Source organism: Argentina anserina, chromosome 1 (assembly GCF_933775445.1).
Source record: "Argentina anserina chromosome 1, drPotAnse1.1, whole genome shotgun sequence".
In the NCBI taxonomy this organism is placed as follows: Eukaryota; Viridiplantae; Streptophyta; class Magnoliopsida; order Rosales; family Rosaceae; genus Argentina; species Argentina anserina.
The window spans coordinates 9,319,125-9,336,330 of record NC_065872.1 but is presented as its reverse complement, the minus strand read 5'-3'; the positions used below and the strand labels follow the sequence as shown (position 1 = coordinate 9,336,330).

Below are 17,206 nucleotides of genomic sequence, written 5' to 3'. Positions count from 1 at the left end.
GAGGTTAGACATTGATCAACATCTTCTGTAGTTTCAGTTGACGTTGAAGAGGGAAATAAATCTGTGAGAAACTCCCCCTTAAGTTGTTCATCATTTTCACAGTAAAAAGGATGTTTTTCATGAAAAATAACATCTCGAGATACTAAGATTTTCCTAGTTGTAGGATTGTAGCATTTATACCTTTTTTGTGTAGATGAATATCCAAGAAACATGCATTTAATTGATCTTGGATCCAATTTATCTCTTTTATCTGCCTGAACATGCACATAATAGATGCAGCCAAAAACTCTGAGATGACTAATATCCAGCTTCCTGCCTTTAAGAACTTCAAATGGTGATTTAAAATCAAGAACACTGCTAGGCAACCTATTGATTAAGTACGCTGCTGTTTGGACTGCCTGTGACCAGAATCTCTTAGGAACTTGATTCTGCAACAGTAAGGCTCTAGCTTTTTCCAATAAATCCCTATTCTTTCTTTCTGCAATTTCATTTTGTTGTGGTGTGCCAATACAACTAGTTTGATGCATAATTCCTTGTTCACTTAGATAATTAGTCATGGTATTAGAAGTGTACTCAGTGCCATTATCAGATCTTAAAATTGAAATTTTGGAAGAAAAATGATTTTTGACCAGATTAAGAAAATCTTGAAAGCACTTAAACACTTCACTTTTGTATTTTAGCATATACACAAATGTGGAACGAGAGAAGTCATCAATGAAAGTTACATAAAAACGATATCCATCAAAGGAATTCACTGAGGCCGGTCCCCATACATCTGAATGAACAAGCTCAAAAGACATGCTTGCTCTTGAGTGTGAAAGAGAAAAAGGAATCCTAGTCTGTTTGGACATATGACAGATTTCACACTCACTAGCAATTTTACAAAAATGAGGAAACAGTCTTGATAAATCTGGAAATGAGGGATGAGCAAGTCGATTATGCCACAACAGTTGCTGAGATGTTGACTTGGAGTTCATTAAAAAACATGTTGACAGACGTGCAGTGATGGAGATGAAATATAGTCCATTTAGGAAGAATCCCTCACCAATCTTTGTTTTTGTGGTACGATCCTGGAAAATAATATTATGAGGTGAGAAAATGGCTAGACAATCTAATATCTGAGTGCATTTTCCAACAGAAAGTAATTTAAAATGGAATGTGGGAACAAACAACACATATAACTCAATGATATTTGAAAAAACTTTTAATTTTCCTTTTCCACAGATTTGCACAGAATGTCCATTTGCAATTGACACATGAGAGGGTTTAGTAAGTTTTTTAAAATCACTGAGATTTGAGGAATTGTTGGTTATGTGTTCTGAGGCACCTGAGTCTACTATCCAAACATCACCATTTTTACTAACATCTAAAGCCGTAGAAAAAGCAGTAATGATACCTGGGATATCTTTTTCTGGAGCAAGGTCTGAGTTTTCCAGAAAACCAGCAAATTTCCCAAGCATAGCAGTTGCATCCTCACTGTCTCTCACACCTTCTTGTTTGCTTTGAATAAACTCAGCAAATGCATTGATAAGTAGATTGGATTTGAGGTATAGTTACCCATATGCTCAGTGACACTATTCAAATTTGCTTTCAGAGTTGACTTGTGTGCTAAAGCTTTTTGTCCTTTATGATCTTCATGCCACTTAGGCTTCAATTCTGGATGAAGAATCCAACATGTTTCTTTTTGGTGGCCAATGCCAGCTCTCCCAATTGACACACAGTGTGTGCACTTCAGATCAGGTCTCTTCCCTTTGTACATTCTATTATTTGTAGCAGGTTTGCTTGCAGCAAATGCTCTTGCATCATTGCTTGTAGACCATACTTCAACATTCATGACTTTTCTGCGTGTTTCTTCTTTGTGAACAGCAGTAGTTACTGTGTTAAGACTTGGAAACTCAGAACTCATCATAAGGTAGCTCCTTAAGTGTTCATAATCAGATCCCAGACTAGTTAGGAGTTGGAAGACTTTGTCTTCATCAGCCCTCCTTCTTAGAACAGCTCCATCAGTAGAGAAAGGCCTAAGTTGATCGATCTCATTCCATTTTGACTTCATAATACCAAGATGTTGGACAAAAGAGTTTGTACCTTGTTGAAGCTCAAAAAGGTCCCTCTGAAGTTGAAACACTCGTGCAGCATTGTTGATGCTTCCATATAAATCTTTTAATGCTTCCCATAAGTCATATGCAGACTCATGGTAGTTGAAAACCTCTGCAATGCTTGGCTCCATAGAGTTAAGAATCCAAGCTCGAACTTGTTGATCCTTGCTCATTTCTTTATCAAAGTTTTCAGAACCAATAGCTGGAATCTTGTTTTCTTTGATGTAACTTATCCTGGATCTTCTTCCGATTGCAACTACCATATTCCTCGACCAATTCAAGAAATTGAACTAATTAAGTCTGGTGGCAACAATACTTTGATTAGAACCTCCATCAACATATTCAGTTCTCACTGGTAATGAATCAGTGACAACAATTTCAGAACCACCAGAAGCCATGCCTAGCTAAGACAGAGAATGATAATAATTGGCAAGAGCAGAAGCAGGTCCTATGAGGATCACTGCTCTGATATCATGAAGAAAATGATCATTGAGAAAAACAACTTAAACTGTATATTCAGTAGTTGATATTGTTACAAGGTTTTTCAGTACATATACACACATCAACTAATCTATTCTTATTAACTAACAATCCACAAAAACTGAAGTGGTGTTTCTAAAGTAGCTACGTATGAAAACAAGGAGCAAAGAAAGCATAAAACAAGGTGTCATAAAACAAGGATGTTGCATTCCCTCAATAATACTTAATACCATAATTGGATTAAATGTGTCGGATTGAGATATCATTGTACATACTGGTTTCTTGTTTAAACGGAATGGACCAAGAACCTTCATCGATACTTAAAAACCATCAATGGAAAAAAAGATAGTAACCGGTGGCCACATTGAAGCCCCTACCATCCGTCGACCATCCCTAGTACTTGCGTTTTTATAAAGATATTGATCATCAACGTGCAAAGCTGTTGCATTTGATTCAAAGTTTCGAACCCTACCACCCCTAGTACTTGCGTTTATGTAAGGATATATATTATCAAAGTGAAATTGTTGCATTTGATTCTAACCACTATTGTGAAAATTGTTGCATTTCTCAAGCAGTGAAAGTATATAATGTTAACAATTTTCATCGAAAAAAAATAAAACAGTAACGTTAAACAACAAATTAGAAACTGCAGTGAAACATCGAATCGCATATCAAGCAATATATACCAGTACGTCATGAGACATCAGTGAAGATTCATGCATAATATAGTGTGATACAGAATGATATCTCCATTTGTGTTGCTAACTGTATCTGATATCAATACCTCTATGACTATGACTTTCATATTGTATGGGACTTGTAACACGGGGCATTGCTTATGTATGTGTGACAAATCCGCACAGTGACTTGTTTGTGACGATTGAAGTGATTTTCTCCTTCCGCGGAAACATCAAATGCACTAGGAAACACAACCGGTTCATGTAATCTAATACAATATACGAAATTGACATACTAGCCATGAATATGTTTTAGCTTTTGGTACCGGATGCACGAGCAAAATATAACCGTGTTAAACATAACACTCACAAACAACCGTACAACAAACTCGACCATTTATTTAATTTGTGTTCACTACTTTTTCTATATAAAAAAAAAACAACAACAAAACTAGACTGCGAATTGTAACACAACCTCTGGTGGTGTGCACACTAGAGGACGCCAAATTGCCAACTCTTCACTAGAATAGTCGCGATTTCGTATGTGACGAATTGACCTCTACCGGAAACAAAACAGGGAATTGTTCATAGCTAGTTTAGTTTGTGATTCTGATATGACACCATCCATTGGGCCTCCGTATAACACAGCAAATGCATAAGAGCCCACAGCCACAGCCTGCCCCATACTCAAGAAAACCCTAATACATCCCTACGACGTCGTTTCGGTGTTCTTCTCCTAGTTAAACCTCTCTCTCTCATTTGCCGTCACAGAGCTAAAAGAGCCAGAGGCCGAGAGCAAAACCCTAAGAGAGAGAAAGAGCCCGGAGAGAAGATGAAGAGGAACCCACGCGTCTCGAGCTCCCGCCGCAAGAGCCGCAAGGCCCACTTCACGGCGCCGTCGAGCGTCCGCCGCGTGCTGATGAGCGCGCCGCTCTCCACCGACCTCCGGTCGAAGTACAACGTCCGGTCGATGCCGGTGCGCAAGGACGACGAGGTCCAGGTGGTGCGCGGGACCTACAAGGGCCGCGAGGGCAAGGTCGTCCAGGTCTACCGCCGCAAGTGGGTCATCCACATCGAGCGCATCACCCGCGAGAAGGTCAACGGCTCCACGGTCAACGTCGGCATCAACCCCTCCAAGGTGCTCATCACCAAGCTCAGGCTCGACAAGGATCGCAAGTCGCTGCTGGACCGCAAGGCCAAGGGGAGAGCCGCCGCCGATAAGGACAAGGGCACCAAGTTCACCGCCGAGGATATCATGCAGAACGTCGACTGAGGTTTGGGGTCGCCGGCTCTTTGATTGATTTTGGTAGCGGAAATTAGTGACTCGGTGAAATGCTTTTCTTAGTTTTTAAGCTAAGAATGGATGGAGATTTCGGAACCGTGTTTATGTTTTAATGCTTGGTTTATGTGTATTGGATCTTCGATAGGAGACGTATGGATTTTGTGGTGGTTTAAATGCTATAATGTGTTTTTGATATTGCCGCCGATAATATTTTTTTTTGCCTTGATTTGGTTTTTGAGTGTATTGTTAGTCTGTGGTTTGTGTTGATTTGTGTTCTGGTAGATGGATAGGGTTAGGACTTACGATGAGATATCTGGTATGCTAAATGAATGGGATGGCTGGTTTCTGGTAGAGGTACTCTGAGCCTTGTCAATTGGATTACGATTGTGTGGACTATTGATGAGTGATATGTGAACTGAGATGAAGATTTGGTATTAGCTTGAGAATGTGGTGTCTGTCTCATTTTAGTGTGAGATTGAGCTTTCCGGATCAGGATCTTAGTCCTAGGCTGTTGGTTTTAAGGATGTTGCTGATCTGATGAGATATGTAGGTTTAAGATGCGATTAAGATACCGATTACAGTTGGGAGGCATGGAAGTTGATTTGTTTGATCTTCTGTGATGGTTTTTTGTTTTTTGAGCTGGAAGGCTGCATGTCTAGGATGAGGGATTGGTGGAAGAAGTTTCTCCTTGTGGAGTTGTTTTCTGCCCTCAGCGATCACTAAAGTTGTTAGCCTTTTAGGATTTGTCACACTCTCTGCTTTTCAAATGGTACTTGTGTGGGTGGAGTTGCCATATATAGATAGTGCAGCCCCAAGTTTTTCTATCATCGGTTGGATTGTATAGGTATTGCAGCCTCCATCGGCCACCTAGGTCCGGGCCGATCCCACTTCCTTTACCTTGTTACTAGATATTATGCGGGAACAACTTGAAGTAGAGTTTAAGTTTGCCTTAATGTTGCTGCCTTACTTGGTTGTCGATTGTTCCTGGTTTCTCTTGTTCCATTGAATACTGGTTCATTGTTTGATCGGTGTATCACTTTTGCTTGGAAGTTGTAATTTCACGAGGTTGTTCATAATTGCTTGTGACTGGTGAAGGATACTGGACTCGCACTAGTTCAGTAATACAATGCCAGTGTACAGGAGTTGATTCTGTTGTTTACAAATGTGTATCATTCTACTTTGCTAATGGCTCCAAAGCCTAGACATTGAACCCCTTGGGGGCCGATCCCGTTAACCCAAAGTTCATTCCACGATTATGTTCTCTTTTTCAATTTTAATACCAAAATATTGGTTCATACGTATGTCCAATGATCTAAATATCCCGATATATCCCTAATATTAAGAAAACGATACGATAAGTTGCTTATCGGTCTATTATATCGGTCAACCCGAAAAATCAAGTCAAATGACGATATATCGGGTCATACCTATATCGGTGCTTTTTAAAAAAAAAAACCATGTCGTTTTGAAAATATAATTTAAAGAAAATGAAAGTTTCGTCGAAAACATTAGATGACGAGAGAGTTTATGATGAATAATCACCTCTATTTTTATTAATTAATACTATTTATGTATTTTAATTGTCAAAACAATCAAATATTTTTTTAATGAAGTTTATTTAGTACATTTACTTCTATAAATTTTAATTTCAAGTTTATTTAGTATATTTTGATGTATATGTTTATAAATATATTAAATTTAATTAAAAATGAGCAAAAACAATAAATCCGATATAATCCAATATATCTCGATATATCCCCGTTATATCCTTATTTTATAAAACCGATACGATGCCGATAACCGCTATTTAGATCATATGCCTTTGATTGTTCAGTCCTAATTTTACCTGATTGTTATATGACCGGGTCCTTCTTTAAGCTGAAGCAATGAACGAAAGCAAACACGGTAAACACGCCCAAGAATTGGAGAACCTTCCACTTTCATGTTAAAACATTTCTCCATTGCCAACTCCAGCAGACTTGCCTAGCAAGTATATCACTTGCGGTGCCCTATGAACCTCAAAAGTAGTTTTATCTAAGGATTCAAGATGGGAAAGGCTATGGCGTACAAAAAACAAACTGGACACAGTGCAAAGCAATGCATCAATACTGCATTTATAAAACAGCAACACCCTCATGGAGGGTGCGGTCATTCAAGACAGACAGTAGCATATCACTTGACACTAGTAGACAAATTCTCTATCAATCAGATTCTAAGGTTTTCTCCATTCAAGGGGACTAGAATGTGAATATTGAATGCCGTAAAGACCTACAATTAAAAATCAAAAGAATATATGAAAAGAAAAGGCGGTCGAGCCCAACTGCCCAAGCATCAAACAATCCATCCACAGTCATAGACAACTAGCAAACATATATCTGTGGAACAACTTATTAAGTGCTCCTCTCAGGAGCCAGCCAAAAAACCAGGTACTGGGGTTCCAACGAGGAATCATCTAATGGCAAAAACATCAAGGCTTGAGGGCAATGGACAACCCGAATTTGGGATGTTTCTCTAAGGACTTGGTATCAATCTCACCAGATATTGTAAGCAGAGACTTCGGCATCACTTCATGCTGTAGGAGGGCTCCCAGCTTGCCATGATTGTTGAGCTTTGCTTTCACTGTCGTCAATGGATCAACTTCATATTGGCCTCCCACAGTGAAAGTGTTCTCGTTTGTCGAAAACTTTCTGGTAATTTCTCCAACACCAGCACTCCTCTTCAATGAATCCACATAGCGGACATAAGATGCTTTTATACTGTCTCCCTTGTCACCCCTGAGAAAGAGAAAGAAAGCTAACTTGTTAAGAATATACAAGTTGATATTTCAAAAAGCAACCAGAGCACAAATACAGTCATACATGATGGTCATAGTGCAAATGCTTACAAAATTATTGAAGCACTGTTAACTGATTGTGTCACGCTTAATCCAGCAGTATACTTAGTTAAGTTCCCAGCAGTGGTGTCATAACCAGCTTCAGCACCAAATGCAATGGTTGGGGTACCAATCGTAACTGAAAAATCAACGGCTGGGGATTGATTCAAAGCAACAGCTGTGGTCAAGGTTGCATGGTCATGAAAGTACTGAACCTCCAACTACAAAAAAAAAAAAAACAGAAAATTAATCCCACAGTTGTCTCTAAGGTATACATATACACATATATGTGCATCAGTAAGATTAAAGACTGTATACCTTGCCAGCGTTGTAGTCCGGCACTTTGAATGAAGCAATGGTCTTTGTGGATGGAACAATATCTGTGATTGTGAAGGTTGTTGAGATCTGCCAAACAAGATATAAGTAGACATTCTTAATAGAACAACAGCATTACTTTGTATAATATACCCTAAAAGGGATGCTACTCACATTTGAATCTGTGTCAACTTTGACATCAACCACTGCATTCTTGTACTTGTACTGTGAAGCAATGTCCCCAATAGACAGTCCTCCTTTTTTGACTGCTGTTGATGTGAGAGCCTAAAGCATAAAAAGAGGCATTGGAAGTTACTGACATATAAATAACTGCTCTAACAATAAGAAAAAAACTCGGCATGAAAAAGTCCAAAGAGTGGCCTACAAAACCAACAACATTTCAAGATGTTTTAAAGTTCAATCAGATCTTGAAAATCTAGAAGTTTTTATAATGATCAATCCGAAAATAAATGCAGCCAAGTAACAGCTGATATTAAGTTCAAGTTTTGGAGCTTCAATGAAAAATAATAGAAGTATATGCCACCGAGCCATCTTTCTCATATCTCTACATGAACATTTGAACACAGAATTCTTAAACCGTAAGAAGAATTAGACAATTAAAAAAGCTGCCTGGTAAAGGAAAACAGCCAGACTAACATCTTGAAATTGCGTGTGGCAACATACGCATGCATACAAAAGCAGAGAGGAAGATTTTCTGGCATGAGCCAAACAACAAATTCAACTACGAACAAAATAAAGAGTTTAAAACAAAATCCTACGAGACCTCATTCTCTTTCATCTCGGAACAAACACAAGGACAACATAAATGTTCAAGCAGAAATGATCAAAATCACATCATTGCTTAACTCGAAAAAAAAATCTCCGAAAACTCAAATCGACTTCATCATAAGCAAATAACACGCCATTGCCACCGAGTACAATATTCAACTCAACACTCATTGCTGAGCTCCTCAAAATGACTCAACTCTCAAACACTAAGGTCTCCATTTCAAACACACAATCAATATACCAAGCGAATCATCACGAAGTCATTAATTACATAAACAAAAGCAACAGATTAACGCAACGAAACCTAAGTATCGATTTCAAAAGTGAAAGCGAGTAAAAGAATGTGAGAATTGGAGAGGTAAGAGAGAGAGCTCACCACACCGGCTTGGCTGTAGGTGGAGACACTGAACTTCTGATCGGAGTTGTAGTCCTTGGTCAGAAGATCTGCAACCGAAGCCGAAACGCAGCGTTTCAGATGCGAATTTCACAGAATCAAATCAGCTCAAAACAGTACAAAATATCAAAAGAGAAGAGTAGCGTCGGCTTCGGTGACGGAGCGTTTTACCTTTGGCCTTTTTGCCGATATCGGAGAAGAGTCCCGGTCCCTTGCTCATCTTCGCTCGGCAGAGACGGCCTTAGAGAATCTGAGATTTGAGAGAGAGAGAGAGAGAGGTGTGCGTGAGGAAATGAGGAGAGGTTTGTTATTTTCGTGGTGGCGAGTCTGTGCGAGGATCAACGGCTGTCATCTGATCTGCTGATTACGATCATGGGAGGCCGTTGATTCAGTGATTTGGGAGTACTATTCTTATTCTCCCGTCCTTTTTTTTAACGTGGAAAGCAGCCAGTGTGGAAATTTACATGTAAATTCACCATTTTACCCTTCATCGTGAATTTGACTTGACATCAAACTAAAGGAGGTGTATTCAATCTAGATTTTAATTGATTTTGTTTGACTCTTTATAATTCGTAGAGTCTTATTGATTTGTAGAATCCATAGATTGTTTGAACTCCATGTTGAGTTTAGCAGATTGTTACATTGAATTAGAAAGATTTGATTGGATTTTATAAACTTTTCATTTTTCTTTATGTTCTATTATCAGTACCAACAGAATTGATCTTATAAAAATTGATGTTGAGAACCATTATAAGACATTAGTTGGAGGACCGGCAACATTGCTACATTGGGCATGTCTCTGATATGCAGTAAACCATATAGATCTGGATTGCACATATAGGGAACAACATTCACTCAACAAGACACATGTTAGGTTAACATTGTGAACTGGTTAAAACTAGCAAATATGATTTATGGTATTGTCAACTAGCAATACTTGGTTATCAATAAGACTATAGCTCCATGTCAAACCAGCATATCTGGCGACCATGAGATCGAAAAAAAAATATAAAGCAACACTTTCTCAAAACAAATTGGATTTGAAACAAATGTATATTAATTCAGCTTGAATTCATTTCAAGAATAAAAGGACTGGCATTAGACCAATAGAAAAGGCAACATTGTCCGAATACATTTTGACTTTTGAGAATCAATCGATTCCATTTGGCCCCAGTTCCCTGAGAATTTTTCTTGGCCCTGAGCTGATCCGATTGTGGCTCTGCTAAGTCTGCTGACACAGCTCTCATTAATGGGAAGCGTCTTCTATTATAACCAAAGCTACAATCAATATAAACGGCAGTAAAGGGAATCTGGAATTTTTTCCAGGGGAAGAAACATGAGATGGTATATATTGTGAGCTGTATATCAAAAGAAGCCATTAAGCATATATGAGTGAAAGCATAGCCGATAGATATAGGCTTAATTGCGAGAAAAAAGGAAATGCCTCCCCATCAAAATTTGAAGCTTTACAGCATGGAACAATTTACCCTAAAAAAAAATTAACAGCGAAACAAGCTAATAAGTAATAACCTATTTCTTAAACCATTGAACTGAACTAAACACATAACTATATGCACATTGGCCAAATCAGTGAAACAAATTGAGAAAAGAGTAAGCAAATGTACCTCCCACTCTTCCTGACTCTGAATACCCTCATATGTCACCAAGAAAGGCTTCATCTTCTCAAGTGCATCCCTGATAAAATGTGGCTTTTCATTGATATCTTCAGGCCTCCTAAAAATGACAGACGTTTGAACGATTTAGACGAAAATGGTGCCTCCAAAGTCCCAATTGATCTAAAATCGACAAACTGGACCTCAGTACGCTAACAACAATCAAATTACTGAAATAGACAAAGGGTACCTCTTAATCAAACTACATTGACAGAAGGACATCAATTTCAAATACATTGAGATAGGGAGGTTATTAGAAGATTAACGAATACAAGAACTTGCCACAAATCTGTAACCACAAGAACTCAAATGTTAATTAATCCAAATTTCATACCACCCATGACTTAAATTCATAATACAAGTCATAAGGGAAGAGGACCCATCGAATTAGAGAGAAATATCATTTGGTAGGATGAAGTTGAATGTTCTACAGACAATGGCAGATCGAAAAACACAAACAAGACTTATATGTGAAGTAGATTTTACCTGAAAACAACGGAATGAGATCCATGATGGTTGGAGACAGTCGAAAATGAACGTAGATGACCGGAAATTCCTTGGGTGGAAGAGAGAAGAGGAATCGCAGAGAAAATGAAGCTGCAGTGTCGCCGTGTTTGTGAAATCCGACCACTTATCTTGTGATTTCTGAAAGGCTTTGGTATTTATACCAAGCCCTTTAGAATCTCTTGAATCAACCTTCTGATAAATCATTCAAAATCGATGGAGTTTCGAATACCACCCGGTTTCGTATGATTTTTATAAATCATGATTGAATACCTTAAGATTCTAAATGAATTTTTAAAATCGTGATTGAATACCTGCCAATTTTAAAGGATTCTTGAAATACAACACAATCGCACATATTCTTGATTCAATACACCCCCCTAAATGAACATCCTAATAGAATGAAAATGTTCACTTATATATTTCATCTAGTGATTAGCACAAGTCAGAGTAATTAGAGCATGCATTAATGTTGTAACAAGTGAAGCTACTGTAATTCGTCACGCAAGTAGAAGAAGTTAGGTTGAATGATCGGTTTGAGTTGAACCGAGGCTACAACTATAACATAGAAGCTAAGAAGCACGGATACAGACACGAGTGTCTGTATTGGATACAATTCGATACGCAGACACGGCACATAAAATTTTTATTGGACATTGACACATTTTGGACACGTTAATTATTTAAAAAAATATATATATATATACCTAATTAAGAAGAAAAAAATATAGTTTCATAAATTAGAACAAAATCATCTCAAACTTCAAATACCTCCTAACATGAGCAAGCCAAATTACAACAATGTGCAATAGCCAAATTGCATCCCTAGCTAGTTATAAATCAGCTCTTTTGATAGAAATTAAATGCATACACCATTGCAACTAAACCAATGAACTATAAAGCATACTTGCACCATTTTTACTTCATGTATAGCTTCTCTAACTGATCTGGAATTGACCAAACTTGGCATATGCATTGCAAGTGCCTCCATTGGAGCAAATCTGAGCTTACCTTCAGCTGCTCGCCTTCCTCAGACAGAAAGCTATGATATTTGAGAGACATCTCTTTTTTGATAATGGGGCCTAACTGCACAAAATGTGATTGATATTGTTAATATTTACCATAGAAAAAGGCACCAAATCTAGCAAGCTGTAGTATTGGTTTCCCGTCAGCTTTAGCTTTTATAATGAAGTAAATTTTACTAACATCAGAAAGATTGTGCCTTCTGAAAGATATAACCCCAGTCATTTGTGTACTCATCAAACTCGGCAACAATTACGATCATGTAGGTCACACCTTTCGTGAAAGATCTTTCCTTCATTCATCAATTGTTAGAGAATACATCATTTCATTTATCATGGAAAGCAAAAGAGAGTGCAAAAAAAAAAGATCATAGTTTACTAAGAGCAAACCTAATATACTACAACTGCTGCATATAATCCAAAAAAAATACTGGAGACAAATGTGAGTATGATACTTCCAACAACCACAATTGGCCATATAAGGATTATCAAACCAAAAATTGGGATGCAAGCTACTTCAAGAAATGGTCCTTCTCGACTAATCATATCGTGGATCAGTCGATACCAGCCTTTAAATAACATATATGGACTCTTCACAACAACAATTACAATGTAAAGAGGAATCGCCACCATTAGCCCTAAAACACCAACTAGTATACATGCTGGTATATGAATCAACCTACAAGACAACTCCTAAGAAAACCACTTAGCCTATCTGAGATTACATAACAGTCTAACTCTAATCATTTTCTCCAGCATGTATCACCAGAGTACTAATTTAAATACGATTACCTTAAAGTACGAACTTCTTCTGAAGCAGGGGATTCGCGCAACTCCTTCAAGTAGAGTGGATACGAATGGTAACACAAGTCTGCAATGTCTCTAACTACAATGCAACTTCCTTTAACAGTTCCCCAAGTTCCATCCTATGTATTAATCAAGCAAACATAGTGAGTGTTAATATTACTAAAATTCAGATACTGCAACAAAAGTAGAACCAAACTTAAGACTTTACCGGCCACTCTGCGGCATGGCAAACACATCCACAACTTTAACTAATATGGTCATCCACAAACTCTCCCAGCATCAAGCCCATCACCTTCGGGAACCCTAGCTTTTCCGATTATCCGGTAAGTAAAACACCAAATCAAATTTAGTTTCAAGTCTATAAGAATCAAACCCTAATTGAGATCTAAAATGCATAATTTCGCTACAATCTACAACCCTAACAACTCAGATAGGTTTTTAAAGTCCATACATCAATTCGAAAGCTAAGCAATTATAAAACCAAACCCTAATTAGGGATTCAGATTAGAGCTAAATAGACGTGTACCGTGCTCAAGCATCTTCAACAACGCAAGTGTGGAGATGTAGACTTGTTCTGAGGTATCGAGAGTAGGCGAATCGGGTAGTGGGTGACCCAGAGCTCCTTCGGCGCCGACGAACATCCAATGGAGCCTCTCTATCCCTGACATTCTAGAGCGAAACCGGTGGTGACAAGGAAGAGGCTCGGAGGTTAAAAGTAAGGAGTCTTAGCAAGAAGACTGCGTATTGAGACGTGAGAGGATTTTGGTCCATCAATTTTGTAAGAACAAAAATACCCCACCGTGTCCTCCTTAATTGTGTGTCCAAAGACGACACGCGCGTGTCTAAAGGTGTATTGCAGCGTGTCTAAAGGTGTATTGCAGCGTGTCCGAACTGTATCCATAATCAATTCGCGTGTCCGAGCGTGTCCGGGCGTGTCGTGTCCGTGTCCGTGTCCATGTCCGACACACAATACGCAGCCTAGGCAACGTGTCCGTGCTTCTTAGCATAGAAGAAACAAGTAATGATCGATGGAGGGTTTGACGGTCTTGTACGTAAAGGTTGTTGTCATTTTTCTTGATTGCATGATTGGTGTGGTTGAGCTGACGGACCAAGAACTTTGGTACAATTTCCAAGTGAGAATGCAAACATATACACTATCCACACGTCTTTACTAAGATGAATTTTATTCATAAAATTAGTTAGTTTGAACTCGAGTAGGTGACTTGACGAACACATTGCAAGTACTCAGAGTCATTGGCTCAGTTCTTCCAATTAATTGTATAACAGCAGTAGAGCTGCTATGGACTCCTCATGTACGTATACATATCTTCTTGATCGGCCAGGACAAGTGAGTACGTCAGTACGTGAAACTTCCCCAATTCTACGTTTCCTTCTAATGAAGGACCAGTTATTTCCTATTGCTCTCAGTCTCTATTCAATTTTCCCTCATGTGTTTCGCAATTACGCATGCATTACGCATGGTACTTTTGAATAATCAACTCAACTAATTAATGTTGTTTACAATTAATGGAGCACCACATTTGGTTTCAAATTACTGGACGTTTGTTAAATTCGTGGTACTCACTATCTTCAACATTAAAACTTGTGTATCTGAATCGAACGTACGTAAACATAAAGAACGTGAACCGGCCAGTACGTGCTGGCAGTGCACACTTAATTTCTCCCCAAGTTACATGTCAGGTACTTCTGAAATTGAATGGAACAAGCTCTTAGCTATTCTAGATAATGAACAATCTTTTAGCTCGAAAAAACCAATATCGCTAGGGCAGGTCTGCCTACGACATGTGATTATTTTTTATTTTTAAATGGGCTATTGGCGGTCATCACGCCGTATTTAATGAAACTGCAAAATACAAGAGGAGATATTGAGTCTAAACCTCATACTGTAAGAACATCCTGAAATAATATCAGACGTCGCTACATAACCTATGCATTCTAGTAAACACCTTTTAGCAAGGTGTGCACCATTAATACAACCATTTACTTTACAAATTTAGCGACATAACATAAAAAAATGCTCATGCGGAGCCATAAATTACCATGTCTATCAGCTTTCCTACTACGTTGTCACTGTAAAATACCAGTGACACTAAATTTCATCATGCTCTAGGAAGCATGGAAACGTGCCTTCACCTGCGTTTCTCGCTTCCGAAGTGGAACCACTCTGGAAACGCGACAGAAACGCCCGAAAACGTGCCAGAAATGCCCGAAAACGTGCCGGAAATGCCCGGAAATGTGTTTCCAGAAAATGTATTTTGGAAACGAATTAGAAACGCGAGTTTCCGAAAAAATAAAGGTTTTTTTTTATGTTTTTTTATTTTATTTTTTAAATGAAGGGCTAGACTTACATTCGTCGAGTCAAATGACTTATTTTGACATATTTTTGACCTCCCGCCGAGTCGCCGACCCTCATTCTCTCTTGTTAATACCTAGATCTCTTATTATATTTATATTATTTCGAATGTTGAACACCAAGTTATTGAAGTTATTTGAGATTTTGAGTTACTTAAACTAAAAATTTATTATTATATTTATTTTTTGTATAATTTATATAATTTTTTTATTTCGATGTTTCCAAAACGTACCCGCTTCCTAAATTTTTTGAAAAACACGCTTCCGCGTTTCGAAACGTTTCGCTTCCACATACCCGTACCCGATTCTGTGCAGCCTAGATCTTGCTACTAATAGATTGCGACTACTTGACAAATCAAGGAATTCGCCGTCTCAATAGAGCGAACATGACACATAAAGTGCAAAACCCGGTACATGAAAACAATATCTATTTAAGAACATGTACATCTGCTGTATAGCATACAACAAGATCTGAAAGTGAATAGAGAGGGAAGATTATAATGCATGTGGGGTGGTGGTGTGATTGTGTGATAGATGAAGCCCATACAGCAACACACGCTAGAATTTTCCCCTAAGAACTACTAAAACGAAATAGCATACCATAATATACTCAAATGCCCTACTCTTGCGCGAAGGCGCATTTCACGGTACCACTCTATTACTCAAATGTCTCACATCAGGGAGTGATCGAACACCACACTCTTTTCCTTAGAGCATCCGCACCCATAAATTGCATTTGCTCAAGCAAATGGTAGGGCCAGAAGTAAATTTTGCTTCAAGCAAATCGATTTCATATTTTGCTCAAGCAAATCGATTTTTTCACACACCCATTTACAATTTGTTTGAGCAATTCAATTTTGTCTTGTTGTGTAATAATTAATTTTTTTTATCAGATATATTTACAACCAATAATAATGTGCCACGTGTCATTATCGACTCGATATTATTCAAAAGTTTACTGGGGTTAGTAAAATTTTTACTAAAGTTTACTAGAGGTAGTAAACTTCTACTGGGGGTATTAAACTTGAAAAAGAGTATTTCTAAAGGCCATAACACACCTTAAAACGGAGAAAAATCAACTTAGATGCAAAAAATAAAGTTTACTGGGGTTAGTAAAATTTTTACTAAAGTTTACTAGAGGTAGTAAACTTCTACTGGGGGTATTAAACTTGAAAAACAGTATTTCTAAAGGCCATAACACACCTTAAAACGGAGAAAAATCAACTTAGATGCAAAAAATAAAGTTTACTGGGGTTAGTAAAATTTTTACTAAAGTTTACTAGAGGTAGTAAACTTCTACTGGGGGTATTAAACTTGAAAAACAGTATTTCTAAAGGCCATAACACACCTTAAAACGGAGAAAAATCAACTTAGATGCAAAAAATAAAGTTTACTGGGGTTAGTAAAATTTTTACTAAAGTTTACTAGAGGTAGTAAACTTCTACTGGGGGTATTAAACTTGAAAAACAGTATTTCTAAAGGCCATAACACACCTTAAAACGGAGAAAAATCAACTTAGATGCAAAAAATAAAGTTTACTGGGGTTAGTAAAATTTTTACTAAAGTTTACTAGAGGTAGTAAACTTCTACTGGGGGTATTAAACTTGAAAAACAGTATTTCTAAAGGCCATAACACACCTTAAAACGGAGAAAAATCAACTTAGATGCAAAAAATAAAGTTTACTGGGGTTAGTAAAATTTTTACTAAAGTTTACTAGAGGTAGTAAACTTCTACTGGGGGTATTAAACTTGAAAAACAGTATTTCTAAAGGCCATAACACACCTTAAAACGGAGAAAAATCAACTTAGATGCAAAAAATAAAGTTTACTGGGGTTAGTAAAATTTTTACTAAAGTTTACTAGAGGTAGTAAACTTCTACTGGGGGTATTAAACTTGAAAAACAGTATTTCTAAAGGCCATA

At 37.8% G+C, this 17,206-nt stretch overlaps 3 protein-coding genes across 3 annotated transcripts in view; 1 reads left to right on the top strand and 2 right to left on the bottom strand.

The window, feature by feature from the left end:
- The window catches only part of LOC126805043 (peptidyl-prolyl cis-trans isomerase CYP65), a 309,510-nt gene that overhangs the window by 18,664 nt on the left and 273,640 nt on the right, over positions 1-17,206 (bottom strand). The window lies entirely within an intron of this gene.
- Positions 4,011-4,761, top strand: LOC126805066 (60S ribosomal protein L26-1). Its single transcript, XM_050532162.1, has one exon. It carries the CDS (start codon positions 4,086-4,088, stop codon positions 4,524-4,526), a length of 441 nt encoding a protein of 146 aa, XP_050388119.1. The 5' UTR covers positions 4,011-4,085; the 3' UTR covers positions 4,527-4,761.
- Positions 6,624-9,240, bottom strand: LOC126805060 (mitochondrial outer membrane protein porin 2-like). Its single transcript, XM_050532156.1, has 6 exons — positions 9,077-9,240; positions 8,888-8,955; positions 7,897-8,007; positions 7,726-7,812; positions 7,420-7,628; positions 6,624-7,309 (listed from the first exon to the last, which is right to left on the bottom strand). Exons 1-6 carry the CDS (start codon positions 9,123-9,125, stop codon positions 7,003-7,005), a joined length of 831 nt encoding a protein of 276 aa, XP_050388113.1. The 5' UTR covers positions 9,126-9,240; the 3' UTR covers positions 6,624-7,002.